General features: G+C 36.5%; 1 protein-coding gene across 8 annotated transcripts in view; it reads right to left on the bottom strand.

The window, feature by feature from the left end:
- Window positions 1-22,500, bottom strand: part of LOC127447463 (neurexin-2-like) — a 605,483-nt gene that overhangs the window by 13,955 nt on the left and 569,028 nt on the right. For 7 of the 8 annotated variants that reach the window (XM_051709390.1, XM_051709363.1, XM_051709382.1 and 4 more), the window contains 2 exons: window positions 12,537-12,626; window positions 1,391-1,713 (listed from right to left, as the gene is read on the bottom strand). In XM_051709390.1, the coding sequence (XP_051565350.1) occupies window positions 1,391-1,713; window positions 12,537-12,626 (413 nt within the window). The remainder of the gene's footprint in view (window positions 1-1,390; window positions 1,714-12,536; window positions 12,627-22,500) is intronic. The other variant, XM_051709398.1, reaches the window with a different exon arrangement.

Consider the following 22,500-nt stretch of genomic DNA (forward strand, 5'->3'; position numbering starts at 1 on the left):
TACTTTCCATAAAAAGTAACCTTTAAATTTTATTAAATTTTTTTATTGGATTCAATTTGGAATGCCCAATACCCACTACTTACCAGGTCCTCGTGGTGGCGTGGTTACTCACCTCAATCCGGGTGGCGGAGGACAAGTCTTAGTTGCCTCCGCTTCTGAGACCGTCAATCCGTGCATCTTATCATGTGACTCGTTGTGCATGACACCACGGAGACTCACAGCATGTGGAGGCTCATGCTACTCTCCACGATCCACACACAACTTACCACACGCCCCATTGAGAGCGAGAACCACTAATCACGACCACGAGGAGGTTACCCCATGTGTTACTTTTAAAAGTAACGTTATCCAACACTGATCAGTTATATTAATAATATTAATGATTGAATGCTCCATTTCACCTTCCTCTAATTGTTGCTCAGTGATTTTTAGCTACGGCGGCTGAACAGTTTACTTCCGGTCGCTATAGCCGTCCCGTACACAGTTGTTGCTTACATTCCCTAAAAACTGGGGTGACACCTGAAAGGATGCAAGTTCGAACCTTGCAAGAGCTATTGTGCAATTGGGAAGGGCACTAAAAGGAATACTGCATTAAATACAAACCTAGTTTCTAAAAATGAACAAAACACATTTAAATTAATGCACTTATCTTGCACTTATCAAACATCTTGATGTTAAAAAATAGAATCTGATTACAAAGTTTTTAATTACTGTAATCTAAGTACTTAAGTAAAAAAAAAAAAAATAGTGTAGCATATAACAGTTACTACTTTCAAATTAGTTACTTTTAAATAGTTCACTTGGTTTTCCTATATTTCTAAAATACTATTATATATTTAGATTGCATTTAAAACATGAATTACGCTAACAATTACATCTCTTAACATGAGTCAATGAACAAGGAGGAAATATAGACATTATTTTGAAAAAAGCTTTTTCTGTCTAAAGCATTTTAGAAAGTAACTGAAAAGTAATTAATAATGTGATTACCAGTGTGCTTAAGTTCATTCAGGAGAAAAACTAAGTTATATATTCAATATTTCAACTCATGACCAGATAAAACAGTAAACCCGGTTACTTTCACTTGATCAGGAAGAACATGAATAAACTCTCAGTAAATAATTGTTTACATGGAATAAACTCTACATCAGTATGTAACCAGACGTAGAAACACATAGGAAACTAGTCACACCTCAAAAAGATGATTTAGAAATCAAGGCTTCCATTGTTCATGCATTACAAGGTAGGATGTTTTCCCCCATCTTTTTCAGATAATTGCTGCTAAACAGCACGTGAAAACAAAAACAGTGATTGGTCGGTTCTTAACCAGAATAATCTGTAAAGTGGACCAGACTTCATGCTGATAGTCAAAACACAAATAAACACTCACCTGTGTGACGCTGTCTTTGAGCGTTGGCGAGCGTTGTTTGCGCGTGGTGGTGGTTGCCATGGTTGTGGTGGTCTCCATGATGGTGGTGGACATGTCGGCGAGGGGCGTGGTGGATGTGGTGTCCGTGGTCATGACGGACGGCACGTCGCCCACCAAACGCAGGTTACCCTGCACCTGAACGTTGGGGTCGCCCTCTGCTGCCAGCTTCAGCACCTGCAGGCCGTTATAATACAGACCTGAGATCTGACCCTGGAAATTACGACCCTTCTCGCCGCTGCCCACCTTAATGAACGCCTGGCTGTTAAATATCGTCAGCTGACGACCTGTAGAGAGAAAAGAAATAGACGGGGGAGAAAAATTAGACTCTGGATTTTGGTGTGATTTTGGTGTTATGAACAGCAAACACAATGCGAACCGGGTTAAATCTCTGTAAGACTTTACATGAACAAACTGCCATTCTGCCTATGAAACTGAGGGACACATGAGCCAACATGGCTGCCAGTCATGTGACAGGTGTACAAAGTCATCCATGACAAATCTGCATATTTTGGTGTGACAGTTTCACTAACAAATTAATGAACCATCCGCCTCTTCTGGATGAATAAAGTCGTTTTGTATTGCATCATTTCATGAGGGAATGAACTACAATCACATGAAGGAAAAATATAGTTTATTGATTATAAGGATAGAAATATTATGTTTTAATTATATTGAATATATACAAATATATTAGTAGTTTGAGAGTGTAGGGAGAGCGACTCGATTGCATAATTCACAGTGCATCATGGGAGTGGGCGGAGCTCTTTTGTCATGTTTCTCTTATTGGTGGATCTCTCTTTAGGATCATGGGTAGTGTAGTTCTTCACCAGGAATTCTGCTATTAAATGCAATTATTTCAAAACAAAGTACTATACGGACTGATGTCTTCAACAGATGCATAAACCCTTGATTAACAACCTCTGAGCTCATGGTAGGTCTGTCATTAAATGTTTTTAAGTTATCATTAAAAATATATTAATCTATGGAAAAAGTGAATGGGATTTTTATGTCTGGAACCCAACGGTTTCGCTCTGTCATGCTGTGTTGTATCATAATGTTTTGTATTGTATATTGCATTGCTTTGTCTCATATCATATATTTTGCTTTTCATCTTACTATCATATATATCGTGCTGTATCACATCATATTGCTATGTATAATCTTTGTTTGGAAATATGTTGTATTGTAACCATTGTATTGTATCATAACACATTGCATCACATTATATTTTGTTTTTAATCGCATTGTATCTTATGACATGTAATCTTATTGTTTTGAATCATATGTATCACATTGTATCAAACTGTATCATCTTCATGGAGATGACACGTGGGGCAGAAATGACCTTTGAAGCATTTAGGCATCTCAGAGAGCACGAGAGAGTGACAGAACAGAATGTTATATGAGTGGATTTATGAAGCAGTAAAGATACAGATATGTTCTGTATAGTGAACTGCCTTGCTGTGTACTGTCTATACAGGCAGCTACCTTCTGAGGCAGCATCGAAACGGAAATGGAACCTCATAAGAGACTAATTAAGAACACTTCATAGGCAGCAACTCCACGTGCCACTTGGTAGGCAGCTCACTAGAGTTTGGAACAGATCTAAAGTGTGTGTTTTGAGCACGTTTCTAACAGTATTGTCACTCGAGGCCCGCAAGCTCTGCTGTGAGTTTGATGTTATAATGTTCCTCTAAAACAATAACAACCCTCAATCTACTGCTGTCTGTCTGAGAGAGAAACACTTGATGATGTGAGAACAATGAGGAGAGAAAGAAAGAAATGAAAGAATGAACAAAAGAACAAACAAACAAGCTGTTGATGAGTCTGTAAGGGTCAGATGATGATGATGAAGCTAACAATAATATGAATTAAAGAACAAATGAACAAACAAACAATGGATTGAGTGACAAACTAATGAATTAACAAACAAATAAAAGACCTCACAGATCTGTGTGCATGCTGCAAAGGAAGTGTTTGACGTTACACAACTTTTCTGACGTGAACATGATGTCTAAAACTCTGAGTAAACTTCCTCAAATTAAACTCCCAAAATGAACAGAAAGAATTGAACACATGGATCATCTTAAACTCTTCACACAAACATGATTTGGACAGTTCAGATCCAGTGATTCTCACAGCAGAAATTTCTCTTATTCATAACGCTGTAATGTGCAGCACTTTTATATTTCCCCAAAGAAGGAGAGAATAATGTGAATGTGTGATTGAGTGAATGACCCCGAGCTGTTTGAGACTGTGAGCAGAGACGAATCTGAATGCATGAGAGAAAGAGAGAGAGATCATTCACTCATTCTATAACAGGACGACTGAAGAAAGAAACTGAGGAACTGAACAACCCCTGTGAGGAACACAAGAACAGAATGATTCTCCAAACACTCATGTAGAGTTCAGAACACTGGACTACTCTCAATCTATATTCTCTGAGATAGATTGAGACAATAATGAATGGACAAAAACAAAACAATCAAACAAACAAAAGAATGAACATAAGAACAGATGAACAATCAAATAAACAAAGAAAATAAAACTGGCAGAACAAACGTACAAGTGTACTAACAAATGAACAAGCAGAAGAAGAACAAAGACGAAAAAAATTAAACAAAAATATAAACAGACTAAAGGACGGAAGTACAGATGAATGTAATAAGCTAATGAACAAATGATCAAATAAACAAAAGAAAAAAATAATGAAACAATAAACAAAATAATGAACAATCAAGTGAACAATTAAATAAACAAATAAAAGAACAAATGAACAAACCATTGACAAAACAAATGAACAAGTGTACTAACAAATGAACAAATGAAAGAAAAAGAGAAAGAACAAATGGACAGAAGAACAATAAAACAAAAACAATGAACAAATTATCAAACTAAGAATAAACAAAACAACAAATGAATGAAAAGAGGAAATCAAGGAACAAACAAATGATTAAACAAACAACATAGAAAAGAATGATCAAATAAATGAACAAAACAAGTGAACAAACAATCAAATAAACAAACCAAAAACAAAACAAACAAACAAGGGAACTAACTGAAAGAAAGAAAGGAAGGAAGAAAGAAAGAAAGACAAAAGAAAGTAAGAAATAAATACATGAAAGAAAAGTTAGAAAGAAAGAAAGATGAAAGAAAGAAAAAGTTAGAAAGATGAAAGAAAGAAAAAGTTAGAAAGATGAAAGTAAGAAAGAAAGAAAGAAAGATGAAAGAAAGAAAAAAGAAAGAAAAGTTAGAAAGAAAGATGAAAGTGAGAAAGTAAGAAAGAAAGAAGAGAAAGTTAAAAAGAAAGAAAAAGAAAGAAAATAAATTAAGAAAGAAAAATGAAAGTTAGAGAGAAAAAATGAAAGAAAAAAGAAATAAAGAAAAAAGAAAGAAATAAAGAAAAAGAAAGTTAGAAAGAATTAAAGACAAAAGAAAGAAAAGACAGAAAGGAAGAAAAGAAAGTTAGAAAGAAAATAGAAAGAAAAAAGAAAGAAAGAAAAAAGAAAGAAAATAAATTATGAAAGTAAGAAAGAAAAATGAAAGTTAGAAAGAAAGAAAAAAGAAAATAAGAGAGAAAGAAAAATGAAAGAAAAAAAAGAAAGAAAAGAAAGAAAGAAAAGTAAGAAAGAAAGAAAAATGAAAGAAAAAAGTTAGAAAGAAAGAAAGAAAAGAAAGAAAGAAAAATGAATGAAAGAAGTAAAGAAAGAAAGAAAAAGAAAGAAAGATGAAAGAAAAAATAAAGAAAAAAGAAAGTTAGAGAGAAAGAAAAAAGAAAGTTAGAAAGAAAAAGATAGAAAGAAAAAAGAAAGTTAGAAAGAAAAATGAAAGAAAAAAGAATGAAATAAAGAAAAAAGTAAGAAAGAAATAAAGAAAAATGAAAGTTAGAAAGGAAAGAAGATGAAAGTAAGAAAGTAAAGAAAGAAAGATGAAAGAAAAAAGAAAGTTAGAAAGAAAAAAGAAAGTTAGAAAGAAAGAAAAGAAAGAAAGAAAGAAAAAATAAAGAAAAAAGAAAGTTAGAAAGAAAGAAAATAAAGTTAGAAAGAAAGAAAGAAAAAAGAAAGCTAGAAAGAAAGAAAAATGAAAGAAAAAATAATGAAATAAAGAAAAAAGAAAGAAAAGAGAAAGAAAAGAAAGAAAAATGAAAGAAAAAAGAAAAAGAAAAAAGAAAGTTAGAAAGGAAAGAAGATGAAAGAAAGAAAAGTTAGAAAGAAAGACAAAAGAAAGAAAAAGAAAGAAAAAAGAAAGAAAAATAAGAAAGATGAAAGAAAAAAGAAAGAAAAAAGAATGAAAAGAAAGAAAAATGAAAGAAAAAAGAAAGTTAGAAAGAAAGAATGAAAAGAAAGAAAGGAAAAAGAAAGAAAAGTAAGAAAGAAAGAAAAAAGAAAAGAAAGAAAAATGAATGAAAGAAAGGAAAATGAAAGAAAAAGAAAGTTAGAAAGTAAGAAAGAAAGAAAAGTAAGAAAGAAAAATGAAAGAAAAAAGAAAATTAGAAAGAAAGAAAAAAGAAAGAAAAAGAAAGAAAAAGAAAGAAAGAAAAGAAAGAAAAATGAAAGAAAGAAAAGACAGAAAAAAGAAAGGAAAGTAAGAAAGAAAAAAGAAAGAAACATAAGAAAGAAAAGTAAGAAAGAAAAATGAAAGAAAAAAGAAAGTTAGAAAGAAAGAAAGAAAAGAAACAAAGAAAAAAGAAAGTTAGAAAGAAAGAAAGAAAAGTAAGAAAGAAAAGAAAGAAAGAAAAATGAATGAAAGAAAAAAGAAAGTAAGAAAGTAAGAAAGAAAGAAAATAAATTAAGAAAGAAAAATGAAAGAAAGAAAGAAAGAAAAAATAAGAAAGAAAGAAAAGAAAGTTAGAAAGATAGAAAGAAAAAAATAAGAAAGAAAGAAAGAAAAGAAAGTTAGAAAGAAAGAAAAATGAAAGAACAGAAAGTTAGAAAGAAAGAAAAAAATAAGAAAGAAAGAAGGAAAGAAAAGAAAGTTAGAAAGAAAGAAAGAAAAAAATAAGAAAGTAAGAAAGGAAAGAAAGATGAAAGAAAGAAAAAAGAAAGTTAGAAAGAAAGAATGAAAAGAAAGAAAGAAAGAAAAATGAAAGAAAGAAAGAAAGAAAAAAATAAGAAAGAAAGAAAAGAAAGTTAGAAAGATAGAAAGAAAAAAATAAGAAAGAAAGAAAGAAAAGAAAGTTAGAAAGAAAGAAAAATGAAAGAAAAGAAAGTTAGAAAGAAAGAAAAAAATAAGAAAGAAAGAAGGAAAGAAAAGAAAGTTAGAAAGAAAGAGAAAAAAATAAGAAAGAAAGGAAAGAAAGATGAAAGAAAGAAAAAAGAAAGTTAGAAAGAAAGAAAGAATGAAAAGAAAGGAAAAAGAAAGAAAAGAAAGAAAAGTAAGAAAGAAAGAAAAAAGAAAAGAAAGAAAATGAATGAAAGAAAGAAAGGAAAATGAAAGAAAAAAGTTAGAAAGTAAGAAAGAAAGAAAAGTAAGAAAGAAAAATGAAAGAAAAAAGAAAGTTAGAAAGAAAGAAAGAAAAGAAAGAAAGAAAAATGAAAGAAAAAAGAAAGTTAGAAAGAAAGAAAAAAGAAAGAAAAAAGTAAGAAAGAAAAAAGAAAGAAAGAAAAAAGAAAGAAAAGAAAGAAAGAAAACTAAGAAAGAAAAATGAAAGAAAGAAAAGACAGAAAAAAGAAAGGAAAGAAAGAAAAAAGAAAGAAACATAAGAAAGAAAAGAAAGAAAGAAAAATGAAAGAAAAAAGCAAGTTAGAAAGTAAGAAAGAAAAGAAAGAAAAATGAAAGAAAAAAGAAAGAAAAAAGAAAGAAACATAAGAAAGAAAGAAAAGAAAGAAAAATGAAAGAAAAAAGTTAGAAAGTTAGAAAGAAAAAAATAAGAAAGAAAGAAAAGAAAGTTAGAAAGAAAGAAAGAAAGAAAAAAATAAGAAAGTAAGAAAGGAAAGAAAGATGAAAGAAAGAAAGAAACGTGGAATAATCATCTAAATGATAAAGACAGTGAGATTTCACCAAAAACACAAAGATAATGATGTAAGATTTTTCCAAAAGAACTCGATTTTTAGATTTAATTAAGAAACTGTGAGTGTCAGGGTTTTGTGAGGTTGTCAGAGGGTTGCTGCTATGTTTGCTAGATGTTTGCTTACTGGCCCGACTCAAAAGAGCTCATCAGATTTACATGACAGAGACGTTTGGACACAGCTATACATTCTTTATTACCATTTTCCAAATGTAGAATAATAGTAATGATCAAAGGTGTGAAATGACACAAATGGAAATGAATCTGTTCCACAAATGAAAGCTCTCTTGATCTGAGGTTCTTGTATGTGGAGATTCTTGAAACCGGTTGCATCAGCCATGCGGAAGTTACAAATGTAGTTCTAAACATTTAAGCACAAGCCTTTAGATCGAAAGGTTTTTAAGATCATGGGAAACATTTCATGTCCAAACTTGTGACTGATAGTGTCATTTATATGGTGTCGCAGCTGTAACAGTGTTAGTCTGGGATCCTGGAGGAGTTATTAGTGAGAAATCTCGAGGGAGGCCATCTCTGCAGGAGTGTGTGCAGAAATTGATGTGCTTTCTAGAAAGTTTTGGCTCTCTAACAGAAATGTGTGTTGTTTTTCTCTCTTGAGTCGTTTAAAAGAGAAAAAGTGTTCAAACAGAGCTGAACTGCTGTAATGTAGCTGCGACAAACACATTCCTGCCGTGTATAAAATACGGTTGTATTTCCCGGCTGTGGAGTTTCCTCACGAGCCGGCATAAACAACACAAAGAAATCGATTCACTGCAGCTGTAAGTAACTCTCCCTGTCTGTCTCTCTCTCAAGCGTTGTCTATGGTGTCAGTTCTACAATAAAGACAGTGAGATGGAGACAAGGACAGATACAGGAGATGAGGAGGGATGCAGAGTAGCAGGAGACGTTTATATCGTTATGAAACAGGAACTGAACTGTAAAACGCAATTTTTCCTCTTTATTGAGCCGTGTGGAGGTGCTGCCATTCTGCATTCATAACAGCAGCATCATCACGCCTCTAGAACGTTCTGTTTGATCAAACTCGATTTCTGAGAGCGAGAGATGAAGTGGAAACACATCTGAGATGAAGAAGATCTCACAGCTCACGGACGATTTTCAGATCATCAGAGTTGCGATTCTCTGCGGTTCTGCATACGATCTAAACCTGCGATGACAGGAGATATTCTCACTCGCTGACTGACCGCACGACCCCTCTGTACTCGCCATTTCACACACATTTCATGCCATTTTCTGGCTGTCGGGTTGATCAGATGTGTGAAGGACCCAGAAAAACGTGCAGTCTGGGCTATTCTCATTAAAGTCAACATGAAACTGCATTGAAAACTCGTTTCGGTTCCATAGTGTGACATATTGACAAGTGAAACAGGAGAAAATAATGTAGGGCGGGGCTTAACTACTGGTTAATATCATCCAATCAGATAATGGGGCTCGGTGAAGTTATTACATTTTGATAAAAGCTTATGAAGACAAAGATTGTGTTCTTTGGAAAACAAACTGATGAATCGTTCGCAATAAAGTGACCAGGCAAGTGAAAATGGTCCATTTTGATTTCAATCCTAAAACTCCCTAAATAGACCAAAATGAATTCACAAAAACATATACAGTAATACATTTCAGCAACAACCAACACAGTGAATAAATACAGTATACCATACAGAAATCAAACATTTGCCATATTCAGTTATATTCAGAAACTTCCAGACATGTAGCAGTAAACGTTAAAGGGACCGTATTCTCTCCAACGAATAGAACATTTATTCATCCAATTATGTAAAAATCAGTTTCATTCAGAAAAAACAAAACAAAAAAACTTTCAACATAAATTCATTTGGAAGTTTAACCCTCTGAGTTTCTTAGGGTAGAGTAAGTGGGTGGGTCGAGAGAGGTTATCTGGTAAAAGAACCAGCCTTCATTAACCAAACGAATTAGAGAACTATGCGTGTGTTAACTGGCAATGTGTTTAGATGCTTCATCACACTAACTCTTTATACATATATTGGCATTCTCGTGAGTTATGTCCATTTAGAAACAGGTTTATGTCTGAGGGCTCCAATATCATCGAATAGTCTAAAACTCAACTCCTATTGGCTGCAGGGAAACAACGGGCGGCCCTCAGGGTTTATAGGAGCGGTGAGGTCGATTCTCTGTTGGGTGGTTAATTCTGCTTAAATATTTATGTTTCCTTGTTAATAAAAGCTGACAACACTTTTAACCCTTTGAATGACAGATCGTCCCCTACAGACAGCGTTGCATACACACTCTTCTGTCACTTCATTCTCCTATCAATACAGTTAAAGCCCTATCGACATCTGTGACATGTTGTTGATCCCCAAATAAATTATTTCAACTCATCCCTCAGTTTGAATACAACACACAAAAATCAAGTATACAGCAACATACTCAGTCATATGTGCAAACTGAGAAATGAGACACAATAGTTTTCTCTGATAATCAACATTATTTCAAAGATACTGTTGATAGAGCTTAAGTTGTATTGAACCCGGAATATTCCTCTAATATCCACTTCAATTTATATGTCATTTACTTTCTGAGTAAAAATGGCCTTTTTATACTGCAAACTAATTTTTCCCACCCATAATATATATATATATATATATACATTTGTGCTCAAAAGTTTGCATACCCTTGGAGAATTGGTAATATATGTACTATTTTTAAAGAAAATATGAGTGAGCAGGCAAAACACATTTCTTTTATTTCTTATGGGATTCATATTCAACTGTAGGTTATAACAGAATGGCACAATCATAAAACAAAACATGACAACAAAGAAAAAAATGAAATGACCCCTGTTCAAAAGTCTGCATACTCTTAGTTCTTAATACTGTGTATTGCCCCCTTTAGCATCAATAACAGCGTGCAGTCTTTTGTAATAGTTGTCTATGAGGCCCCAAATTCTTGCAGGTGGTATAGCTGCCCATTCGTCTTGGCAAAATGCCTCCAGGTCATGCAAAGTCGTTGGTCGTCTTGCATGAACCGCACGTTTGAGATCTCCCCAGAGTGGCTCGATGATATTAAGGTCAGGAGACTGTGATGGCCACTCCAGAACCTTCACCTTTTTCTGCTGTAACCATTGGAGGGTCAACTTGGCCTTGTGCTTAGGGTCATTGTCATGCTGGAAAGTCCAAGAGCGTCCCATGCGCAGCTTTCATGCAGAAGAATGCAAATTGTCTGCCAGTATTTTCTGATAACATGCTGCATTCATCTTGCCATCAATTTTCACAAGATTCCCCATGCCTTTAGAGCTCACACACCCCCAAAACATCAGTGAGCCACCACCATGCTTCACAGTGGGGATGGTATTCTTTTCACTATAGGCCTTGTTGACCCCTCTCCAAACATAGTGCTTATGATTGTGACCATAAAGCTCTATTTTGGTCTCGTCACTCCAAATTACAGTGTGCCAGAAGCTGTGAGGCATGTCAAGGTGTTGTCAGGCATATTGTAATCGGGCTTTTTTGTGGGTTTGGCGCAGTAAAGGCTTCTTTCTGGCAACTTGACCGTGCAGCTCATTTTTGTTCAAGTATCATCGTATTGTGCTCCTTTAAACAACCACACCGTCTTTTTCCAGAGCAGCCTGTATTTCTCCTGAGGTTACCTGTGGGTTTTTCTTTGTATCCTGAACAATTCTTCTGGCAGTTGTGGCTGAAATCTTTCTTGGTCTACCTGACCTTGGCTTGGTATCAAGAGATCCCTGAATTTTCCACTTTTTAATAAGTGATTGAACAGTACTGACTGGCATTTTCAAGGCTTTGGATATCTTTTTATATCCTTTTCCATCTTTATAAAGTTCCATTACCTTGTTACGCAGGTCTTTTGATCAGTTCTTTTCTGCTCCCCATGGCTCAGTATCTAGCCTGCTCAGTGCATCCACGTGAGAGCTAACAAACTCATTGACTATTTATACACAGACACTAATTGCAATTTAAAAAGCCACAGGTGTGGGAAATTAACCTTTAATTGTCATTTAAACCTGTGTGTGTCACCTTGTGTGACTGTAACAAGGCCAAACATTCAAGGGTATGTAAACTTTTGATCAGGGCCATTTGGGTGATTTCTGTTATCATTATGATTTAAAAAGGAGCCAAACAACTATGTGATGATAAATGGCTTCATATGATCACTGTCCTTAAATAAAAGACCAGTCATGATAAGTCATATTTTCAAAATCAATGCCAAAATTTCACAGTTTCTGCCAGGGTATGCAAACGTTTGAGCACAACTGTATCTGTGTAACAGATGGACACTACTGCGCCTTGGTTTTGTGTATTTGAAGATGAATCTGAGCTGGCTGGTGAAAGCTCAAAGAACTATATGTTTTATAGCTTTAATTGTTGCCTTCAGGGTGGGTGAGAGTGGAGCAGGTGTGTCCTCACAAAAAGCGTCACAAACAGGAAAAAGACGTGGGACAGGAAGTTGGGACTTTCTGGACTCAAAGGGTTAAAGTTGGAATCAATTTAGGCAAAAACGACGGCAAACTCCAGATGTGAAATAGAGTCCCTTTAACTGTTAAAGAGTTTAGATTTAACTGTTGTGAATGAGTTTCTATCAGGGAGGGACATTTCACAACAGTCAACAGTTCTGAGTGTTGTTTGGAGGTTAAGGGAAGGTTATGTGGAGGTTATTGGTAAGGTTAATACTCTAGAGAAGTGCAGACCCATTTAAAGACATTTAAACATCTACAGATCTGAATATTTCAGGGATTTTTACCATATGTGGGAGTTTTTTGGTCATTAAATACTCCACACAACTAATTAATTTTTAGTATAAATATTTAGCAGCTGAGAACAATGACATATGCACGTATCAAGACTAATTAACAATTCTTTAAAGTTGATGAGTTCACAGATACAAAGTATCAATTATGAGTAATATAAGACTTAAAATAGTTTTACCTAATATTTAGCCTCATTAAACATGTACCAGTGTAATCAAGTTCTTTTTTTTTTTTTTACATGAAATAATAGTTTGTTTCATAGATGAGCGTGCACTTCTACCAGAGACGTGATTAGCGTGGTTAGACAGTTCGTTCATTAGTGGGGTTTGGTGATGTTTAATTACCTTTGTCGAGTAGCCACTCATCAACTACCCGACCGAGTCGGTATGGGATTCTTTGTCTAGCAATAGCCAGCCGTTCACTATCAAAGTTCCCTTTGAAGAACAAACAAATTCAACAGGTTACAATCTGGAAGGTCAGGTCAGAGTTTAGCAGGTTAAAATCAGATTTAGTCGTGAAACAAACACCCCCAAGGGTTTAATCATAGGTTTAGAGGTTAGAAAGTTAACCAAGGTCTGTTTTTATGAGTTAAGCATATTTATGAGTCATTTTAGCGGTTGAATAGTTACTTATGGGTAATTACAGTGCATTAAAGTGTCATATTGAATGTTGGAAAGCAAAAACAAACACAAATTGATTTCATTATCATTAAAAATACATACAGTACATTCTCATATCAGCATATCAAGTCAACATCAAACAGCAACGCTGCACATTTCATAAAATAAGACATTTTCTGCATAACATCAAAACCAATCAAATGTTTGTGGGTTTTGTAATTGTAATGTTTATTGGATCACACCAAACCTGTTTAATTTGAAGGTAAAAACAGAAAAGCAACACACACAAACACACACACACACACACACACACACACACACACACACACACACAGTTATAAATCCTGAATATATGTTTTAAGTCTGATTATACAGTTATAAATACTAAGTATATGCTTGTAAGTTTAGAATATATAGTAATAAATTCTGAATATAGTAAAAAACCTCAAACATATAACTATAATCGAAATATGATTGTAAATCAGAATATATAGTTATCCTATAATAACTGCAGTATTCATCTGTCTGTCACTCTGTTGAAGTCAGCTGATGTGATGTGAGAGTTTGTGCTCTTGTGAAATCAAACTTGTCAGTTCTTTAATTAGCTACAGTAATCTTTCCTCTCTGTAATGAAGTCACTGTTAATACATTAACAAACACTTAATTGCTCCTGCAACATGACTGCAAATGATCTCATCAAAATCTCTTACATGAAGCCCGTCATCACACTATACAGGCACCTCAGATTTATTAAAGAGAGCAAATAAACCAGGAACATACAGTATGTAAATAAATCAATCAATTGTATCTTAAAAGATCTGTCCATGGTGCTTAAGTTCATGTTCATGTGTGATACACAATGCTGGGAATCTATATGAACTGTCCATGGTGCTGAAATAATTCATTAGTCAGTGTAGACAGCATATTTAATTTGCTACAAATTAAAATGAGGATGTGAGGAATGCACATACAGTCTGGTCAGTGGGATGAAATGTTGTTTATCTCAGCAACAATCATGAGGTTTAATTCTGAAATCATTATAGATCTTAATAGTAATAGTAATTTAACTCATAGTCTTAATAGTGATAGTATTTGACTAACTGGGGCCCAGGTCAGGAAGCAGACAAACTGGTTAATCTGAACGTCTGCAAGCTGTCTTGAGACAACACACAGGTCACATAAACTACAACACATAGAGATTGTATCACCTATATATCATATAGAGAATGTGTCTGTTCCCCAAACTACCAAACACAAACCCTTCACTAAATCATTCAAGTAAAACTTGAAAAAAAAAAAAAAAAAAAAAAATAAATTAACATCATATAAAGCAAGGACTACTAAACATTAGATCTCTTTCTACCAAAACACCAATTGTAAATGAAATTATTACAGATCATAGTTTGGATGTGCTATGTTTGACTGAAACCTGGCTTAAACCGGAAGAATATATTAGTTTAATTGAATCTACTAGCCAAGGTTATTGTTATAAACATGAGCCTCATCTGAAGGGTCGAGGAGGAGGTTTTGCTACAATTTACAGTGAAGTTTTTGGTGTTACTCAGAGGACAGGATATAAGTTTAAGTCTTTTGAACTAATAATACTTAATGTGACACCATCAGATATAAATAAATAATCTCTGTCATCTTTTGCCCTTGCTACAGTATACAGATCACCCGGGCCGTATTCTGATATCCTTGATGAATTTGCAAATTTTCGATAAGATCAAGTTGTTACTGTAGATAGAGCTTTAATTGTTGGTGACTTCAACATTTACATAGATAATGAAAATTACACATTCAGATTAACATTTACTGATATTCTCAACTCTCTTGGAGTCAAATGTGACAGGACCAACTCATCGCCATAATCATATGCTAGATTTAATTCTGTCACATGGAGTTGATGTTGATACTATAGAAATTCTGCCGCAGAACGATGACAACTCAGATCATTACATTGTCTTTTGTATGCTGCGATCAGCTAATGTCACTCAATCTACACCAAGCTATTGTTCAGGTAGAACTATTCTTTCAAACACTAAAGATAGCTTCACTAATAATCTTCCAGATTTATCTCATATACTCAGTAAGACAAAAAGTGTAGAAGAACTTGGATATAATCACAGAACATATAAATACAGACTTCTCTAGCACTCTTGATAGTGTCGCCCCCCCTTCGATTAAAGACAATTAAAGAAAAAAGCCCCACACCATGGTACAATGATCACACTCATGCTCTCAAGAGAGCAGCTCAGAAAATGGAGCGCAAGTGGAAAAATACAAAATTAGAGGTATTTTGCGGTGCATGGAAGGATAGTGTCTGTAGCTACAGACAGGCACTAAAAGCTGCCAGGTCAGCATATTTTAGCAAACTCATAGAAAATAACCACAACAATCCTAGGTGTTTATTCAGTACTGTGGCTAAATTGGTTAGGAACAAAGCATCGACCAAACCAGATATTCCATTGCAGCACAATAGAAAATGAATTTCTTTACTGATAAAATTGAAATAATCTGAAATAAAATTGGAATTATGCAATCATCTGTCACAGTACCTCAGAAAACAGTCTCATAATTTTCCTCACAAGCAACTTCAATCCTTCACTGTCTTAGGACATGTCCCAAGAAACTTTAAAATGGCAGTTATCAAACCGCTTTTTAAGAAGCCACAGCTTGACCCTGGATAATTGGTTAATTATAGACCAATTTCAAATCTCCTGTTTCTGTCAAAAATACTAGAAAATGTAGTGTCCTCCCAACTATATTCATTTCTACAGAGAAATGGTATATATGAACAATTTCAGTCAGGATTTAGGCCACACCACAGTATAGAGACTTCACCTCTCAGAGTTACTAATGACCTGCTCTTATCATCTGATTGCGGCTGCATTTCTCTTCTAGTGCTTTTAGATCTTAGTGCTGCCTACGACACCATAGATCACGACATTCTCTTGAATAGGCTGGATAATTATGTTGGCATTTGTGGACTGGCATTAGCATGGTTTAGGTCCTATTTAACAGACGCCTACCACTTTGTATGTGTAAACAAGGAATTGTCAAATCAAACAAAAGTTAAGGATCAAGTGCCACAGGGATCAGTTTTAGGGCCTCTGCTTTTCTCTTTATATATGCTTCCTCTGGAGATATTCTCAGGAATCATGGAATAAGTTTCCACTGTTATGCCGACGATACCCAACTTCATATTTCTTCGAAACCCATTGAAATTTCACAATTCTCCAAATAGCAGAGTGTATAAATGAAATCAAAGATTGGATGGCCAGAACTAAACTAAATTCTGACAAAATAGAGGTACTAATTATTGGACCAAAAACCTCTATAAATAAGCAACTAAAATATAATTTAACTCTTGATGGATGTACTGTTACATCATCTTCTACAGCAAAGAATTTAGGTGTTATATTTGATACCAATCTGTCCTTTGAAAATCAAATTACCAATGTTTGTAGAACAGCATTCTTCCACCTCAGAAATATTGCTGTTACAACACATGCTCTCTTTTGCTGATGCCGAAAAACTAATTCATGCGTTCATGATCTCAAGACTAGATTATTGTAATGCATTACTGGCAGGATGTCCTGCAAGTTCAATAAATGAACTTCAGTTGGTTCAAAATGCAGCAGCCAGAGTGCTGACTAGAACCAAGGAATATAATCATATTAGCACAGCCCAATTTTATCATCGTTACATTGGCTATCGGTTAAATTTCATATTAATTTGAACACTTTGTTAACTACGTACAAAGCTTTGAATGGTCTAGCTCCGCAGTACTTAAGTGACCTTCTACCACGCTATATTCCATCATGTTCATTACAATCGCAAAATTCTGGCCAAAACAATATGTGGTGATAGGGGCGTGAACGTGCGATGTCTGTGGAGAGCGAGGCCGCGTGAGGAAGAACGGTAAGGATTGACACCTGTGGGAAATTATCTCTAACAGCTGTTTGTTTTTTCAGTGCGGCTGAGAGGGATATGAAAGAGCAGTCCAAGAGCAGGCTGGGGAGGTGGAGCCAGGGACATCTACACCAGTTCCACGTCTGAAGGACGTAAGGGAGGGGGAAGTCTCGGCTTCCCCAGGCCTTAGAGGATACCCTGCTGGGGATTTCCCTCTGGAGAAGACACGAGATGAGACCCTTAGGCATGCCTTTGTTCAAGTGAAAGTAATTGATGGTCAACGCCTCCAGCCAGACGTTGCACTCGCCTATCCGTATTTTTCTATTATTAAGGATCAGTTGTATTGAGTGGCACAGGACGCTTAGACAAAAGTAGGATACAACCCAATTGTATGTACCGAAGAGCAGTAGGGAAATGTTATTCCAGATGGCTCATTATAATCCGATGGCAAGTTACTTAGGGCAGGGAAAAACACTTGACCGTCTGATGGCCTGTTTCTATTGGTCGGGCATTCACGGGGATGTTTGCAGGTGGTGTGGGGCATGCCGTTGAAATTGGGACAAGTGGCTCGAGCCCCTATTATTTGCAGTACGAGAGGTCCCGCAAGCCTCCACGGGGTTCTCCTCATTCAAAATATTGTCGACCACGCAGTGTGCTTGACGTCCTATGGGAAAATCGGGAGGAGTGACCTTCAAACAGTAAAAACGAAATTCAATATGTTCTTGACCTGAGAGCAAAACTCCACACACTGGGGCAATTAACACAGAAGAATTTGCTCCAGGCTCAAGAACATCAAAGCCAGCTGTATAATTGGGGTACTCGGCTTTAGAAATTTGCACCGGGAGATAAAGTCCTTGTATTACTCCCTACATTGAGCTCTAAATTACTTGCCAAGTGACAAGGGCCCTTTGAGGTCACAGGGTGAGTCGGGGAAATCGATTATGAGGTTAAACGAATGGATAGAGGCAGAGCACGTCAGATTTACCACCTCAATCTCCTAAAACCATGGAGAGAGGTGGTTCCCATGACTTTGGCGACAGTGGTTCCGGAGAGGGAGGAGCTCGGACCGTGAACATATAAGCCATCGATCGAGTCACCCTTGCGGAGACCACCTCTCAATGTCACAAGTCACAGAGTTTGCCAGGTTGCAAGGAGAATTCTCTGACATGTTCTTGCCTTCTCCAGGTCGTACGAATCTCATAGAGCACCATATCGAAACCACCCCAGGGGTAGTGGTACGTAGTTGTCCCTACCAATTACCCGAACACAAAAAAATTTTGTTCAGGAAGAATTAAAGGTCATGCTAGATGTTGGGGTAATAGAAGAATCCCACAGTGACTGGGCCAGCCTGGTGGTGCTGGTTCCAAAGAGTGATGGCTCGGTCCAGTTCTGTGTGGATTATAGAAAAGTCAGTACGGTGTCTAAATTTGATGTGTACCCAATGACCTGGACTGATGAACTGTTCAATCATTTGGGTGTGGCTTGCTTTTATTTGACACTGGATTTGACAAAGGGATATTTGCAGAGACCACCTCTCACTGTCACAAGTCACGGAGTTTGCCAGGTTGCAAGGAGAATTCTCTGACTTGTTCTTGCCTCTTCCAGGTTGTACGAATCTCTTAGAGCACCATATCGAAATCACCCCAGGGGTAGTGGTATGCAGTCGTCCCTACCGATTACCCAAACACAAAAAAAATGTTGTTCGGGAAGAAATAAAGGCCATGCTAGATGTGGGGGTAATAGAAGAATCCCACAGTGACTGGGCCAGCCTGGTGGTGTTGGTTCCAAAGAGTGATGGCTCGGTCCGGTTCTGTGTGGATTATAGAATAGTCAGTACGGTGTCTAAATTTGATGCATACCCAATGACTTGGATTGATGAACTGCTATTTTTTATTTGACACTGGATTTGACAAAGGGATATTGGCAGATCCCCTTTACTCCCATGTCCCATGAAAAACTGCATTTTCCACACCATTTGGCTCACACCAATTTGTCACCCTTCCTTTCGGTTTGTTCGAGGCCCCGGCTATGTTTCAGCAGCTCATGGACAGAATCCTCAGATCGCATGCTGCTTTCACCACTGCCTATCTGGTTGATATCATTATTTACTGTAATGACCGGCAGCGGCACCTGCAGCATCTGAGGGCTCCTGAAGTCATTGAGACGGGTGGAACTCACGGCAAACCCTAATAAGTGTGCAATTGAACGGGTGGAAGTATGGTATCTGGGCTTCCACTTGGGTCATGGACAGGTGTGGCCCCAAATTGATAAGACCGCAGCGATTGCAGCCTGCCTGAGACCTAAGACCAAAAAGGAGGTGAAACATTTCCTGGGGCTGGCTGACTATTATCGTAGGTTTGTGCCTAACTATTCGACTGTCACCAGCCCGCTGACTGATCTTACTAAAAAGGTGGCACCAGATCCAGTCCAGTGGACGGAGCTGTGTCAGCAGGCGTTCACACAGGTGCAGCTGCACTTTGTGGCGGGCCGTTATTGCACTCTCCTGACTTCTCTCTCCCTTTTATCATGCAGTAAGATACATCGGACAGGGGGTTGGGAGCGGTACTGTCCCAGATGGTGGAGGGGGAGGAGCCCACCATGATAGAGAAGGAGTGTTTTGCCATCAAGTTTGTGGTCCTCACCCTCTGGTACTATCTGTTGGGGCATGCTTTCACCCTCTGATCGGACCACATCCCGCTCCAGTGGCTCCATCGCATGAAGGATACCAATGCACAGATCACCCATTGGTATCTAGCTCTCCAGCCTTTTAAGTTTGAGGTGGTCCACAGGCCGGGGGCGCAGATGGCTCTGGTGGATTTCCTCTCCAGAAATGGTGGGGGAGTAGGTCACAGGCCAGATGGCTCCCCAGCCTGAGTCAGGCGATGGGGGAATGTGATGATGGGGGCATGGCCGAGCGACATCTGTGGAGAGCGAGGCCGCGAGAGGAAGAACGGTAAGGATTGACACCTGTGAAAAATTATCTCTAACAGCTGTTTGTGTTTGCAGTGAGAGCTGAGAGTGATATAAAAGAGCAGTCCAGTCCACTGGAGGGAGAAAGAGAGACACACACAGCAGAGTGTTCTGTGTGTTTTGTGTTGTGCTGAAAAGCAAATCTTGTTGTGTTAGACAAGAAAGTGTGTAAAATAAAAGACTTGTGTTGAACGTTTACCCGGCCCTTGCTTCCTCCTTGAGAAGAAATTCAGAGACCTTATCACACAATGCTAAATACAAAAAAATGTAATGCATCTAACCATATAATCCTATGTAGTTAGGAGAGCAAAATAAATAGACTGAAGAGCTTTTAAAAGGGAGGAGAAAACACTTCCCATATCTTGTGTTGTGTATCAATTAAACCCTACAATAATTTAACAGAAAATCATCTGTCACTTGGTAGAAGCTCGTCAGATTTTGTTTTGTGACATGAACTCAAGAACCAGCAACAATCTACACAAGCCAAAAGAAAATACCAACCAGACTACATTATATAATTATTCCGGATTACCACACAAATGAATAAAAAGTAATAATAATTAAAAATATATATTATTTTTGTAAAACCTTTTAGAAGTCATGGTTTGTTTTTAAATTACTATTATGTTTATATTTACAATTGTATTTATGATATACTTTATATACAATTTTTTCCACCTGTTGTCGTAGAGTGTTTTTTAAGTCACTGCAAATGGTGCCGGTGGAAGAAGTTAAAGAGGGTTAAATGTTTGGATTTGGTATGATTTTTTTAGACCACTTTGTTATTTTGATTGTATTTTCATTCCGGAAATATATATTTTCATTTAGAAAAGAGTTTCTATTTAAAACACAAATTAATTTTATTGTTAATGCAAAATCGACCAGTAGAAGTGAAGAGTGTGCCAATATAATCACTGTTAATACTAGCCATGATTTGTGTGTCACTTGATCAGTATGATTAATAATACAATAATTACATTCTCTATAATTTAACGGAGTGTACATCAAAATCCTCTCGAGAATCACATTTTCCATGCATATAAAAGGAGTGTGTCATAGAAATATGCCTGACATTCAAAAAGGATGCAGTTAATGCACAAAAGTCCATATTTCTACAGTCCATTTACACTACCAACTTCTTATGAATGTTCTGTTTTTGTTTATATCACTGGTGCTTGAGGAAATGGACTGTATAATAGGATACAGATGCTGCAATAACCGGAGAAGAACCTCTGAATGAAATTGCACTTGACCCATCCCATTAGTGCGTGAAACCAGCTGAGAACTTCTGGTGGAGACCCGTGTTTCCCAGTCCTTGTCTTAGAGCCCTCAACACATGTTGAACGTCTCTCTAATCAAACACACCTGTTTCAACTCATCAGCTCATTATTAGAGGCTTCATGGCCTGAGCTGGCTTTGTCTGATAAAGTTACGCTACATCAAATACAGCGTCTATCACTTTGAGAGCGAAACCAGCCCTCACACCTTCAACACAAAACACGCTTAAAAGCTGTTTTATTTCATTATTTCACAATGTTCTTATCTTGAAAGTGACATCCTCATGCAAAGGAAACATCTCTCTCTCTCTCAGGTTTTACACTTCAAACACAACAGTTCATCTTTGTGTTATTGAAAACAAAGGTTTCATTTTGGCAGTTAATCTGATATGAGCTGTCGAGCTGAAGAGAGAGATTAAGGTGTGGGATCCTCATGTGGTTATCACATGCTGCTCTTCAGTTTTTAGAGTAAAGTTACAGTGGCATCCACATTTTAGTCGAACCATTAACACCACACGAACCAGCTAAATGACCCCTTCTACACAAACACACACACACACACACACACACACACTCACACACACACAAACTCTGTTTCAAAACCTAGTGAGCTGCATTGAAATCTGCTGTCTAAATAGGTAGCTATCTTCCAAGGCAGCATCGTAACAGAGATGGAACCTCATAAGGACTGATTTAAAAAGCTCTACAAAGGAAGCAAGTATCTTAAAAGGCAGAAGAAGGAACTATGAAGCCATAAAATGCTGTCTAGCTGTTTGGAAGAGAGCCACACACTCAGACACACTCTGGACTGATGGTTAATAATTGAGGGCAGTTTGCTTCACTTTATTAGGGTCACATGATGTCAGCAGGTGAAATCACTTCTGCTTTCCTTCAACACAAACAAACACTGAGGAGCCGCTGCACACTGAACTTTAACTTGCAGGCAAAAGACAAACGCAGCCAATAAATATCAGCTCTGTCTAGAACACAAGATTAAGTATAAAGTAAATAATATTTCATAACTTTCTCTTTTGCTAATGGTGCATTTCTGTAATGCCGCAATCATGTTCAAATCATGTCATCATTATCGTAATTATGAGATTCCGACTTTTAAAAAGTTCTCATCTCTTCGAAGAACTCTAATTACACATTGTAAACTCTGAATTCTTTGAAAGCCGTAATGTCAAGGAGAAAGAACCAAGATAGCAGTGGCTTCAACAATTAAAGGTAATTTACATATATTTTTGTGATATATGTTCATATATGCCATTTTATTATTGTTACCTGGAGCACTTTCTGTATTCTTAAACATGTTGCAAGAACAGTGAATTAATGTAGTGATTAAATATTTTGCAACAAAGCCATACATTCATCTGTTTTGGCATTATGAGTGTTCCCATGGAAACAAATCATTTCAGATTTCTGAGAATGTGAACATCTCTGAATAAAATCTCAGAATTTCCGAGTTGTCATGTCAACATAATGTGAATGCAAACAAAGCAAAACCATGTGAAATAGGGCTGCTT

The sequence above is a fragment of the Myxocyprinus asiaticus genome, chromosome 1 (genome assembly GCF_019703515.2).
Source record: "Myxocyprinus asiaticus isolate MX2 ecotype Aquarium Trade chromosome 1, UBuf_Myxa_2, whole genome shotgun sequence".
In the NCBI taxonomy this organism is placed as follows: domain Eukaryota; kingdom Metazoa; phylum Chordata; class Actinopteri; order Cypriniformes; family Catostomidae; genus Myxocyprinus; species Myxocyprinus asiaticus.